The sequence below is a fragment of the Drosophila persimilis genome, unplaced genomic scaffold, assembly GCF_003286085.1.
Source record: "Drosophila persimilis strain 14011-0111.01,24,50 unplaced genomic scaffold, DperRS2 tig00000002-arrow-pilon, whole genome shotgun sequence".
Taxonomy (NCBI): domain Eukaryota; kingdom Metazoa; phylum Arthropoda; class Insecta; order Diptera; family Drosophilidae; genus Drosophila; species Drosophila persimilis.
Window position 1 is genome coordinate 106,312 of NW_020825289.1, and position 12,989 is coordinate 119,300.

Genomic DNA, 12,989 nt, shown 5'->3' on the forward strand with positions numbered 1-12,989 from the left:
ATCTGCATCAGTACCCCTCCTACTCCTGAGTGACTAGCGTCGCAGTGGATAAAGAAAGGCTTTTCAAAATTCGGTGTGTGTAAGACGGGCGCTTCACACATTGAGTTCTTCAGCGCTGTGAATGCAGCTTCTGCTTCTTCGGACCAAATGAACTGGCGTTTCTGCTTCAGGGCGTCCGTCAGAGGCGCCGCAATAGCCGCAAAATTCTTTATAAATTTGTGGTACCATCCCGTCATACCCAAGAATCGACGCAACTGTTTCACCGACTTCGGAGCAGGATATTCCTTAATGGCCTCTATTTTGTCCAAGTCCATGCCTATAATACCGTGACCCACTACATGCCCCAGATAGCGGACCTCAGGCACACAGAACTTGCTCTTCTGTATATTAATTGTAAGCCCCGCTGCAGACAGCTTCTCTGCTAATACTTTTAACACACTCAAATGCCTTTCAAAGGTGTCTGACACTATAAGCAGGTCATCCAAGTATATAAACACTTCGTTTCGAAGATTGGCTGGAATAATGCGGTCCATAAGTTTGGACATAGTAGACGGCGCATTGGTAAGCCCAAACGGCATAACTTTAAACTGGTAAAGCGGCCGTCCAGGCACTGTGAATGCTGTTTTATCCCTAGAACCTTCTTCTAGCGGTATTTGCCAGTAGGCATCTTTTAGGTCGAGGCTAGTTATGTATTCTGCCTTTGGTAACCGGCTTAAGATCCCATCTATGAGCGGCATGGGATACGCGTCCTTCCGAGTCACCTCGTTCACCTTGCGGCTGTCTATACAAAGACGAACCTTCTCCGGCTTCCGGACGAGTACTACCGGACAAGACCACGCACTGTTGGATTCTTCGATGACCCCTAGCGCTAACATGCGATCCAACTCCTCATACATTAATTTCTCGATAGCTGGGGACACTGCATAGTGTCGTTGTTTTGTGGGCTTTGCCTCACCTACATCTATTACATGGGACAACAACGTGGTTTTTCCTAAACCATTATCCGCGAAAGACGGAAGACACTGAATGGTTCTATTCAGTTGTTCTCGTTGCACCTCCGATAAAGGACGTTGGTTTTCTGGCTTCCACACCTCATCGCAATGGTTCACCGTGTCATTAGCACTTCCTTGTGGATACAAATCGGCTGGCAATAAGCCAAATTTGGTCCAAAAGTTAATGCCCAGATACAGAGGCTGCGTTAGGGTTGGAACGATGTATAGGGTAACAGACCTGGTAACACCTTTATAGCCCACTTCCGCTTTAAGCTTCCCAACCACTCTCTGAGACTGCCCACCCGCTGTCCGAACTGTGGATGTCATGGGCTTAAATTGAAATTGGCTTTCAAGCAGCTCGCTGGCCAAATCTCCACCAATGCAACTAATAGATGCCCCTGTATCCATTAATCCAACAAGCTTTCTGTCTAATAATGTGACCTCTGCATATGGCCTGAGATCTTCTGATATTATTGACGATACCAGAGCTTTTTTCTCTAACCTTAGATTTCTGACAAATTCTTCCCGACGTACTTTAGCTCGTGCCTTCCGTTTAGACTCCCTATCCTCTTTTTCTTCCTGTGTTATTTTCTTATTAACTATGGTTAAATTATTGTTTACTATTGGGATTGGGAATTGCGTAGCAGCTTCTATCGCTACTCGGTGTTCGTCGCTTTGGACGCTGATGGTCTGCGTGCACTTTTCAAGGGTGCACGCACTTGGGTGTTTTTTGTTGCTTGGCATTTTTGGCACGACGGCTTGTAAGTGTCAGGCTGGCCACACCCATAGCAAAAAACTACTCGCTCTGCTACGCAATCCTGGTAGCGATGACCATTACCACGGCAGTTCCAACAGACTAAGTTGAACGCTGCTATCTCCCCCTCACTTTCGTCTGACTCCTCTTGCCCTGGGCTTTCTACCGCGTGAACCAACCGTCTTGGTGCTGGTCGTGGTCTAGCCACCGGATCTTTACCAACAGTTTGCATGAACAGTTCCCGAGTCTTCACCAAGTGTCTTAACTGTGCAATGCTAAAGATCTTTTCATATAGCAGTTCATGCTGTATCTCCGGCAATAAATTGGATCGGAGTGACTCCATCAGGGAACCTTCTGACAAGGGCGTTGTCAGAGTATCTGCCAGTCGGACAATCGCTTCGTAGAACTCATCAAATGATTCGTTCTCCTTCTGCTTTCTTCGGTCTATTGCAGCTCGAATGTTGACGTCTGTCCTCGCATCCTTGAATCGTACTAACAATGAAGATTTAAGGTCGGCCCAAACGACCGTCCTAACACTCTTATGGTAGCGCCAATACCAGTCACTGGCACTTCCCTCAAAGAGATTGCTCACGTATCTCGAAAGCAACTCGAAATTCCCGTCCAATGTTTGGATCGTGAGCGCTTCTACCCGATAAATGAAATCGTCGACGGAAATTCCAGTCCGCCCAGAGAACCTAAGCTTCCAATTGACTAAAATTTGACTAACACGCTCTGATCGAATATCCACACTCATGGGGGAATTCCTGCTGGCTGTTTCGAAACCCTGAAACCCGGGCAAAGGTGTCGCCCGTCGTGCCGATCCTTCTCCAGCTTGGTTATCCCTCGAAGGAACATCCGCTGTATTTGCCAATTGGCCCATGAGAGAGCTGAGAATACCTTGAAAACCGTTAGCAATCGCATTGCTTAGCATCTCGGTTTGTGTCAACGAGGCTTCAGCCATGGCTTCGGCTATCATTCGCTGAAGCTCGTTACTAGGCGGCGGAGCTACCACCACTGGCGGACCAGCTTCCCTAGTTTGCGGCTGATTGGCCGAAGCAGACGTCGAAGCTCCCTGTGGAGCCCCCACATGGGCTTTACTCCTTGTATCAGGCATTTTTGGTACCAATAAGGTTCCGACGGTATCCCCAGCAGGTTCGTCTAATAAATTCAACGTCGATGACTGAAAAGACGTTTTGCAGACAGGACAAACCTTCTTAGAACCCACTCGAGCGCCAAAACAGGCCCTATGGAAAGTGTGACCACAAGACGTGGTAAGGAGCTGAGCCAAATATTCCACCTGAGCCTGGCAGATCAAGCAAACACTTTCTTGTAATTCTTCGTCTGCTAAATTCTCGCAACTGCCAAATACGGGCATAATATAAAATATAATAATAACGTAATTAAATAGATAAATAAAATTTAAGAAATTAATAAAAAAAAAAAGATACAGTATCAAACCAAAAAAAAACAATCTGCTAGGACCATGCTTAAGTCAAAGGGAATAATAGGGCATAAAGAAATTAATAATAACCCACAACTCGTAGCTATAGGCGGTCCGGGTCTTTCGCGGTGGGTAATAGTTTTATACCACGTTTCCATCCAACGATACCAGATACCCAGCCCGATGAGTATGAGTCCATTCACAACTCCTTCCTGGCAAATTGAGGCCTTTCACCCACCTTTCCTGATCGGATAATCCAGACCGGAAAAAGCAGGAGCATTCCTCCAGCATTGGCCAGAAGGAACAGGAAGGAAAGGAAGACAAACGAATAAAGAAAGAAAGAACGAAACGAATAGTAATAAGCTCGATGCATCGGGGTGGTACCGGTGTTATATGTACTCATCATTCCGGCCTGCATCATAGGAGCCCGCTTGGTCACTTACAACGGTGGCAATAGTTTAGTAACCCACTGCGCTGATCCAGCATAAAGTGATAAAACCAAAACAAACAAAACAGAATGACAACTAGAAAGACACATTTGTCCCGATACTGGTTGGGAATGTAAGGTCACATCTACATTCCACAATTTTCACAATCATTTGGGCCTTGCCGGTTTGTTGTCAGTTGCGACAACTCGGGCCCCACGTTGGGCGCCAAATAATAAACTAACTGTAGCAGATTGGATATTACCAAACCTTCACGGAAGGCTGAGCAGGTGATGATTCGTCTCCCGTCGGGGCACGTGCTTGTTCCGGCTTCCGTCTCATCGGCAAGAAATGGGGGGGTTTTTTTTTATTTCCCAGAACGGACGGGACACAGCTCTACTCCAACAATCATAATACTGACACAGTAACGTTCATTAAAATTTCACGTGCAAGCGAAGTATCGGCACAAATATGTACAAGAGCAAATACCCCTAACTACGCACACGGACACATACACACATACAAGTCGTGCCACGGTGTTGTTGTGACCCCTCATGCCCACCCTACCATGATCACCGCTCCCGGTTCATCCGGTGATCCCATAAAGAAGGCTCTTACAGCCTCCTATCCAACCCCATTACCCTCATTTGCCCAGCATGGTCCCCGCATATTAGAACTCTAGCCCCGATTCATGTTAAATCCTATATTTCATATTGAGCAATAGCACATGCATCGCAACTCGTAAACTAATAAATGCTTAACTCTTAATAATACAATTTAGATTGAAATTTAACTTACAAATTGAAGGAAGGGAAGGGTACATATCTCTAGTTTTTATGTTAGGCAAATAGATAATAATAATAAATAAATATGCAAAAGGGAATGTAAAAAAAACTGTGCGCAGCGATCGTTATGGCAGGTCAGTTATTCAAGTGCATTAGCGAAAGCAACCGCAAGTAGAAAGCATAAAAGAACGTCAGAGCGACCAGCCTCGCATCTTCCCTTTTGTGCCTTGTTCTTAAGAGGGCTGTCTCTTATGCGCGGCGTAAGCGCTTATGGTTGCCAGCAAGGCATAAGGGAGAGCGCCCAGCCTCTCTTAAGCGAAGAAGCCCCTGACTACGTGAGATTTTTTTCTTTTTCGGTTATACCATAAATAGTTGCTAATAACAAACAAACTCCAATATTTTATCTTTATGTTTTTGGGATCACTTACGGCCTTCCTTGATTTGTTTTAATAAATGCGTTGAAACAGCGATGAAAGCGCTTCCATGGACTGCGGCAACGTTCCTAAAACGAAAGCTGGAGAAATAATTTTACAACAAAAAAAAACTCACGCTCTCCTCTGCCGGTTAACCGTTGTTCACTTTCGCCCTGTCACACATTCCACTTGCTATTTCTTCCGAACAGAATTTAAAACACAACCAAAAGAAATTTACTAAACTAATTACACTAATGACTCTATAACATAAATTAGGAATCAGCGGTTACACTGATGGATATAAAAAAAACGACCGTCGTTGCCGCCGGCTTCACATCTGGGCACTCCTCGGCACTTCGTATGGGGAAACGAAAATAGGTCTAGATCCAGATCTATATTTCGGGTAGAAATTGGTTGACCGTTTACGTAGCTTTAACAATTTCCGCAGACTTGGACGGCTTTCATAAGTGGCTCGCGCCTGCAAAAACGACTGATGAGCCGATCTTTTACGCCTCTCGCTTTGTGCTGCTCGGCCTAGCGCTGGGAATTTTTGGTACGGAGCTGTAGTTGGGCGAGGAGCATAAGTCCCTTGTCGCGGCCGGAGGCCGTAATATCGGGGAAATTGTTGTTGCGAGCTTTCGTATTGGGGTTCAGACAGGTACCCAAACGATTGCCCGAAGTTTAGGCCGGTACTAACCGCCAATCTGAAAAATTAATTTCCTACAATAAAAAAAAACACTACCCTACGCCACGAGTGTATGTGGTGTATATTAGCGACGCTGCAATACATACCAATTGAAATTGGCACTTCACACACTTTTACTTTATAAACGCACAATATTTCTTTCTTTTTGCTGTATTCAGCTGTTAAGATCTTTTCCCGGTTTTTTTTTATTCCTCTTTTTTTTTTCTTTATACTTGGACTGGACAAAAAAAACACGTCCGTCTTCGCCAACAGTTTTTCTTCCAAGAGACCGAGGCTAGATCTGCACAGTCTGAGACCCCCCAGTACAGCGTTAAACTTGAGAATCCTCCATTTTCGAATTGACGCCGTAATTATTTTACAGGTTTCAACTCAAAAAAAACAGAAAAAAAAACCGCTCTCCTTCGTTTCCCTTTTAACTTGAATTTAGGCGGCAAGGTTGAGTAACATAGGGAGACCAATATCCCTTCTTGGTACTTTTCCAAATGTACCCTTTTGTGGATCCCAGTATTTATACCTTTTTTTTATACGTTACTCTTTCAAACCACTTCAGGAGCCAACAAGGTCCAAGAACGATGAAATGTCATAACTTTGCACTTCGAGGCATTACTGTGTAACAAGTTTGCACAACACCATGACTGAAAGTTATTGAGATCGGATTGCAAGCGAGAGTGAAATGAAATGTCCTTGTACTGGACACACAGTTTAACATCATCCGCATACATAAGTACTCGATAGTATGTTAATACCGAAGGCAAGTCATTTATAAAGAGTGTGAAGAGCATGGGGCCTAGATGGCTGCCCTGTGGTACTCCCGAAAAAACCTTTACTGGTGAAGAGAGGGAGTTTTTGAAGGGGACTCTTTGAGACCTGGAACAAAGATAGCTAGAAATCCATCTCAGGAGGTTGGGCGGAAACCCCAAAAGGTCAAGTTTATGTGCTAGATGGGAATGGTTTACAGAGTCGAATGCTTTACTAAAGTCGGTGTAAATAACATCCGTCTGTAAGTTACCTTGAAAGCCTTTAATAATGAAAGAGGTAAACTCTAACAAGTTCGTGGTGGTTGATCGCCGCCTTATAAATCTATGCTGACTTGCAGAGATGTTGCAAGTGCGGAGTTAAAACCTTCTCAAACATTTTAGGAATAGCGGATAACTTTGCTATACTTCCATAATTTTTTGCATCAGGCTTGCTACTTTTTTATGGAGAGGAATTATAAACGATTCCTTCCAGATCGTTCCTCACAGAGCCTCGGCGCAGTTCCTGAGTACACAACCTGGAACCCCGTCTGGACCCGGTGAAAACACCGGCTTAACTAGTCGAAGATCATGAAGTAGGGAATATTCATTCAACAAGGGACTGGGATGACCACAGTGGCTTTCCTCAGAATAGGTGGTTTGGAAGAATTGGGCATAAAGATCGACCATTGCCAAAACATTATTTGCCAACGTATTCCAAATATAGTTTATAGTTTAGTTCTATGCTAACCCCTCTGCGCATTGATTGCATATCGATCTCGCATAAATTTTATCTGGCCATAGCAAGCAATCGGCTTCCGCTAAGCCACCAAGATTAAACACATAGGTGCCAAAAATGCTTGGCATCTCAAACAATAACCATTCCTTAAAATCGTTCGCGCAGAATTTGGTGCGCCCTCTTTTATGTTGCCGTTAATCCTTATACGAAAATTTCGATTCTCATTTCACCTCGATTTCAATGAGTTTTTATCGTTTAAGGCATATATTCAGCCAGGCTCCGTTTTCCACATTCACAAAAGTGTTCTGATTTACTTTTGAATACACATAAATTGGGGTTTTCACATTCCGCAAGATTTATTCGTTTTCATAATGCAAACATTTTCGTTGACGAAATGAAAAGTAAACGGCTTTTTATACAACGAAACGAACCTTAATTGCAAAAGTAAAAAAATAGATCACCTATTGATGCATTAACATAAACTTGACACCTATATCAGGGTAATTTAACTTTAGCTTTCTTTATAAATAATTTCATTTTAACCCAACCTCAAATTTGGTTCGGAAAAAATTGCCCAAACGAAAACGAAACGTTTTGGCTGAAAACGTAATCCGCAAAAGTAAGTGAAAAACGGAGCCTGCCTGATTATTTTTTTTTATTTTAGCAATGTAACATAATTATAAATTAAAAGTTTAAAGATGAGGTGGATTTATTAGGAATCTTTTCAAATGTATTTCCATTTTGTATACCTCTACATCGTTTTACATAGCAGGAATTTGGTTGTACATAAGTTATTAGAGAATTAATTAGACCCATTAGACGATTTCGTTGAACAATTACCCCCTAGAATATATATAGATTTGTTGGCATCTCGTTCACTACCATAAATTTTTCCAGCTTTTTTAGCCATTGATCCTAAGAGATCTTGCGACATTTTGTGTGCGGATCTCAAAGATGACGCCCATTCCTTTAATCCGATTTCATCCTGAAATAACATTATTGGTATTTTTACAATAGTATAACATATAATAATTTGGAATTTCTTACAGAGTTCGTTAAAATAATCCTACCATCTCGACTACCATCATTTATGCGTATTTGAATGCAATTTTCGTTTTTGTGTAAAATAAACTCAGATGAAATGTCCTCCACTTGGTCCATAAATATTAGTTCTGGTTTGTTATTTCCGCTCTCCGAATGCAGTTCCAATCTGATATATATATAAAGAAAACATATTAGAATCAGTTAAAATATAGGCTTGTTTCGTTTTCTCAAATTATGAAATAGATAAGCATTCCTTATACACCACAAAATTTAATGAATTGTACGAGGCGTGGACAAACTACAAGAAAAACGAGGGGGAACGTTGTGAGTTGCTGCGGACACCGCAACTCTACAGTTATACCCGATACTTAGTCAGTATGGCTCTCCTCCGGCAGACGCCGCTAATATTGAACGACACGACAAAGAGTGCATGCGAGAGAGACAGAAAATCAGTCTGTGCGTGACGTCGGGCGCTGCGTAGCCACTGCAAATTTATTTCTTGCTTTTGGCTACAAAAATGATCCGATCTGATCCAGATTCAGCAATCTGATAGATATGGTCATTATCTATGATTCTGCGTTTTTAGTTTACTCGAATCTGCAATATTGTGGATGCAACAGATTTTCGTCTTTTGTGATAGTGAGATCTAACAGAAGTGCGGATACCAAATTTGGTTACTCTAGCTTTAATAGTCTCTGAGATTTGTGGTTGCCCCAGATTTTCGTCCGTTGCGGGAAGGGGGTGCGGCGAAATTTTGACACAAAACGGTCAAGGTCCGATATCACAGGAGTGTGGATACCAAATTTGGTTGCTCTAGCTCTTATGGGTTCTGAGATCCCTGAACTCATATTTTGCAATTGGCAAAACCGACCATGAAACCTGTGTGTTAGAGTGAGACAGAGCGAGAAAGAGTGAAATTTTTTTCGTGATTCTGGCTATAATAATTATACGATCTGGTTCAGATTTTGCACTCTAGAAGATATAGTCATCTTCTACGATTCTGCGTTTTTAGTTTTCTCGTATCTTTAAAAATGTGGATGCCACAGATTTTCGCCCTTTGTGGGGGCGGAAGTGGGCGGGGCAAAGTTTTGAAATATTTTTGTAGCAGTGACATATCACAGAAGTCTGGATCCAAAACATCGTTGCTCTAGCTCTTATAGTCTGTGAGCATTAGGCGCTGAAGGGGACGGACAGACGGACGGACGGACAGACGGACGGACGGACAGACGGACAGACGGACGGACGGACAGACAGACATGGCTCAATCGACTCGGCTATTGATGCTGATCAAGAATATATATACTTTATGGAGTCGGAAACGATTCCTTCTGGACGTTACACACATCCACTTTCACCACAAATCTAATATACCCCAATACTCATTTTGAGTATCGGGTATAATAAGGTGGCAATTCAAAATAACTGCTCTACTTGACAAACTAATTTCCGTCTTTTCCAACACAAGTGTGGACTAAGGCTGAGGGGACGATGTCCTACCTCTGACGTACCCACCCTGCCTGAGATCCGGATCCGAGCATATGTATGTGATCTCCGTGCCACGTGCAACAGTCTCCTTGCGCACATTTATTCGTACTTATTCCTTACCCCCATTTTAAACACTTAGCCGTTCATTCTATTCTTTATATGTTTCATCTTAAACGTATTCATGGTTTCATGCAAGGAATAATTCGATCTACAAAGTGGAAGGAGCAACTGTTTACAATTTTTAATGTGTCTAATGGGAATCGTGAAGTTTATGCGGCCCGACAGATCAGGGCTGTCTTTGTCACCCCTGATCAAGTTGTGCATAAAAATCACACCAATCATTTATCTACGGTTAATTAAGGAATTGAGGTTTACTGATAGCAGTCTACTAAAGTAAGATGGAAGTCTCACAACCGCATCCCAGTTAAGGCAGAGCAAAGAGTAAAAAGCTTTTCTGTACTGATTCTATACGGCCCTGGTGCACTTTGTACTGAGGGCACCATACGCAGGAGCCGTATTCTAAGATCGGACGAACAAGCCAGGTATAGAGAGTCTTTGTTATATAGGGGTCGTCAAATTCTTTTGACCACCTCTTTATAAACCCAAGCACGCCCATGGCCTTGTTTACCATGGTAGAAGTGTGTTCAGAAAACTTTAACTTGGGGTCTAACATAACACCCAGATCATCCACCAGGGTAAGTCTCTCAAGAGAACCACCAAATAGGGTATAGGGAGCCAACAAGATCCAAGAACGATGAAATGTCATAACTTTGCATTTCGAGGCATTAAGGTGTAAAAAGTTTGCACAACACCATGAAAGTTTTTGAGATCGGATTGCAAGCGAGAATGAAATGAAATGTCCTTGTACTGGACACACAGTTTAACATCATCCGCATACATAAGTACTCGATAGTATGTTAATACCGAAGGCAAGCCATTTATAAAGAGTGTGAAGAGCATGGGGCCTAGATGGCTGCCCTGTGGTACTCCCGAAAAAACCTTTACTGGTGAAGAGAGGGAGTTTTTGAAGGGGACTCTTTGAGACCTGGAACAAAGATAGCTAGAAATCCATCTCAGGAGGTTGGGCGGAAACCCCAAAAGGTCAAGTTTATGTGCTAGATGGGAATGGTTTACAGAGTCGAATGCTTTACAAAAGTCGGTGTAAATAACATCCGTCTGTAAGTTACCTTGAAAGCCTTTAATAATGAAAGAGGTAAACTCTAACAAGTTCGTGGTGGTTGATCGCCGCCTTATAAATCTATGTTGACTTGCAGAGATGTTGCAAGTGCGGAGTTAAAACCTTCTCAAACATTTTAGGAATAGCGGATAACTTTGCTATACCTCTATAATTTTTTGCATCAGACTTGCTACCTTTTTTATGGAGAGGAATTATAAACGATTTCTTCCAGATCGGTCCTCACAGAGCCTCGGCGCAGTACCTGAGTACACAACCTGGAACCCCGTCTGGACCCGGGGAAAACACCGGCTTAACTAGTCAAAGATCATGAAGTAGGGAATATTCATTTAACAAGGGACTGAAAATGCCGTTCGACCTCGGTAAACCGTATGGGTACGGAAGACCAGAGTAACTTTTCTCAGAATAGGTGGTTTAGAAGAATTGGGCAGAAAGATCGGCAATTGCCTAAACATTATTTGCCAACGTAATCCAAATTGACAGCGAGGATGGGTGTGCGGACGTTCTACGCTTACTGTTTCCGAAGCAGTAAAACTGTTTAGGGTCCTGAGAAAAACGTATCCTGCATCGATATAGGTAGTTCTATAGCATTGTGCATTAAGAAGTCGGAGAACCCACTTCTTGAAATTTTTTATAAAGTCTTGATTTTAAGTTTTTTAGACTGGATAACTCTTTGGTAAACCAAGGGGGTTTTCCAGATCTAATCGGACAAGAAAGCGGGACACAAGAATCAAACAATAACTTTGTCGCTATGCACACGAATACGGCAATATATCCCTTATACGATTTCTGCCCCCCGGTTTGTAGAGCATCGGATATGGTAAAGCCCACCTCTGTATTTGTAAACGGGTGCGGCATTGTAGCTCTGTGTTTCGGCAGATTTCCCATAATTTGTTCTGCAGTATTCTGTAGATACCTAGCACAGGTGACACACTTTTTAAGATTTTTCTTTTAGCAATTTTTTAGCCCAAATATCAAAAACTTTCGCTGGATATAGTTTCGCATCGAGTTAATTCCACCGTGCAATTTTTCCTTATGTGCATTCTTGATAATTAAAGACGTTGTTCGGTCAAACTCCTTTAAGGAACAAAAGTACTCGCTTTGCTCTCGCCGTTTTCGCTTAATTTTATTTTTCGCTTGGCACCCACAACGCATTCAACGGCGCTTGCATTCTCGGTTCGTTCGCTTTGCAGCTACCTGCTTTGGTCCATCGATCTCCGCTTTGAAACTGCGCTCATCTTTGCTGCTCTCGCTCTCACCATTGGATTTGTGCTTTAGCTGCTGCTGCTTTGCTGCGTTTTTTGTTGTTTCCTGCGTTATTTTTGTAAGCTTTAGTTCTGTGTCAGCATAATTACACTACACAAAATGACGACGCTCGAGGATTTAAATCGCAAACGGAGCAATATAAAACAAAATATAACTCGGATCAAATCTGTGGTAGATGCTAAATCGGGAACCCCGATATGCAATGATGAGCTTCGCTATCGGTTAAACAATCTAGAAACGTATTTCAAGAATGTTTTAAATGTCCAAGCTAATATTGAAGACCTTGATCCGAATGATGAAGGACGGGCAGATTTGGAGGATACATACATAACAATCAAGCTATCCATAAAGGATCAAATGGAAGGAGACCTGAACGCTAGCATTCTTGCGCCGGAAGTCATGGTTACCAAGGTTGTCGCTGCCCACTTTCGACGGAACATATGCAAACTATAAGAATTCCATTCACTCGCTCGAGCAAAATGTTGTGCGTGAGTCTGGATTGTCCAATATAGAAAAGTTTAATTATTTGCTGACCTGCCTCACGGGGCCGGCATTAGTTACAATTCAGGCATTCCAGATTACAAGCGAAAACTATCCGAAGGCCCTAAAAAAACTCAAAAGCCGTTTTGATAATCCTACTCATATTTTAAGAAGGTATTGAGGCATTGTTTGCACTACAACCTGTGGAAAAGTCAAACAGTCAGCAGCTTCATAGCCTAGTGGATAAGGCATCCGCTATCTTAAGCTCGTCGGAGTCCATCGGCAAATTTGATAATATGCTATGGTTATATATATTATAATGGAAAAGTGTGATCAGCAAACTCGGAACAAGTGGAAGGAATCGCAGGACTACAAAACTCTGCCAACCAGGCTAGCATGCACACAGCTTTTGGAACGCCACATTCATCTGGAAACTCGGCTGGTACTTCGCCACAACGAAAGGCTGAAACCAATAAGTCAAGTCATCATTCATCTTTGCATCACTCTCAGCCGCAACAGCCACCCCAATC

At 42.7% G+C, this 12,989-nt stretch overlaps 1 protein-coding gene across 1 annotated transcript in view; it reads right to left on the bottom strand.

Annotated features, from left to right (window-relative positions):
- Window positions 1–7,704: 7,704 nt before the first annotated feature.
- The window catches only part of LOC6602044 (G protein-coupled receptor kinase 1), a 272,725-nt gene continuing 267,440 nt past the window's right edge, over window positions 7,705–12,989 (bottom strand). The window contains exons 14-15 of the mRNA XM_026985719.1: window positions 8,037–8,199; window positions 7,705–7,974 (exon numbers count right to left, since the gene is read on the bottom strand). Coding sequence (XP_026841520.1) covers window positions 7,792–7,974; window positions 8,037–8,199 — 346 coding nt within the window. The 3' untranslated portion in view covers window positions 7,705–7,791. The remainder of the gene's footprint in view (window positions 7,975–8,036; window positions 8,200–12,989) is intronic.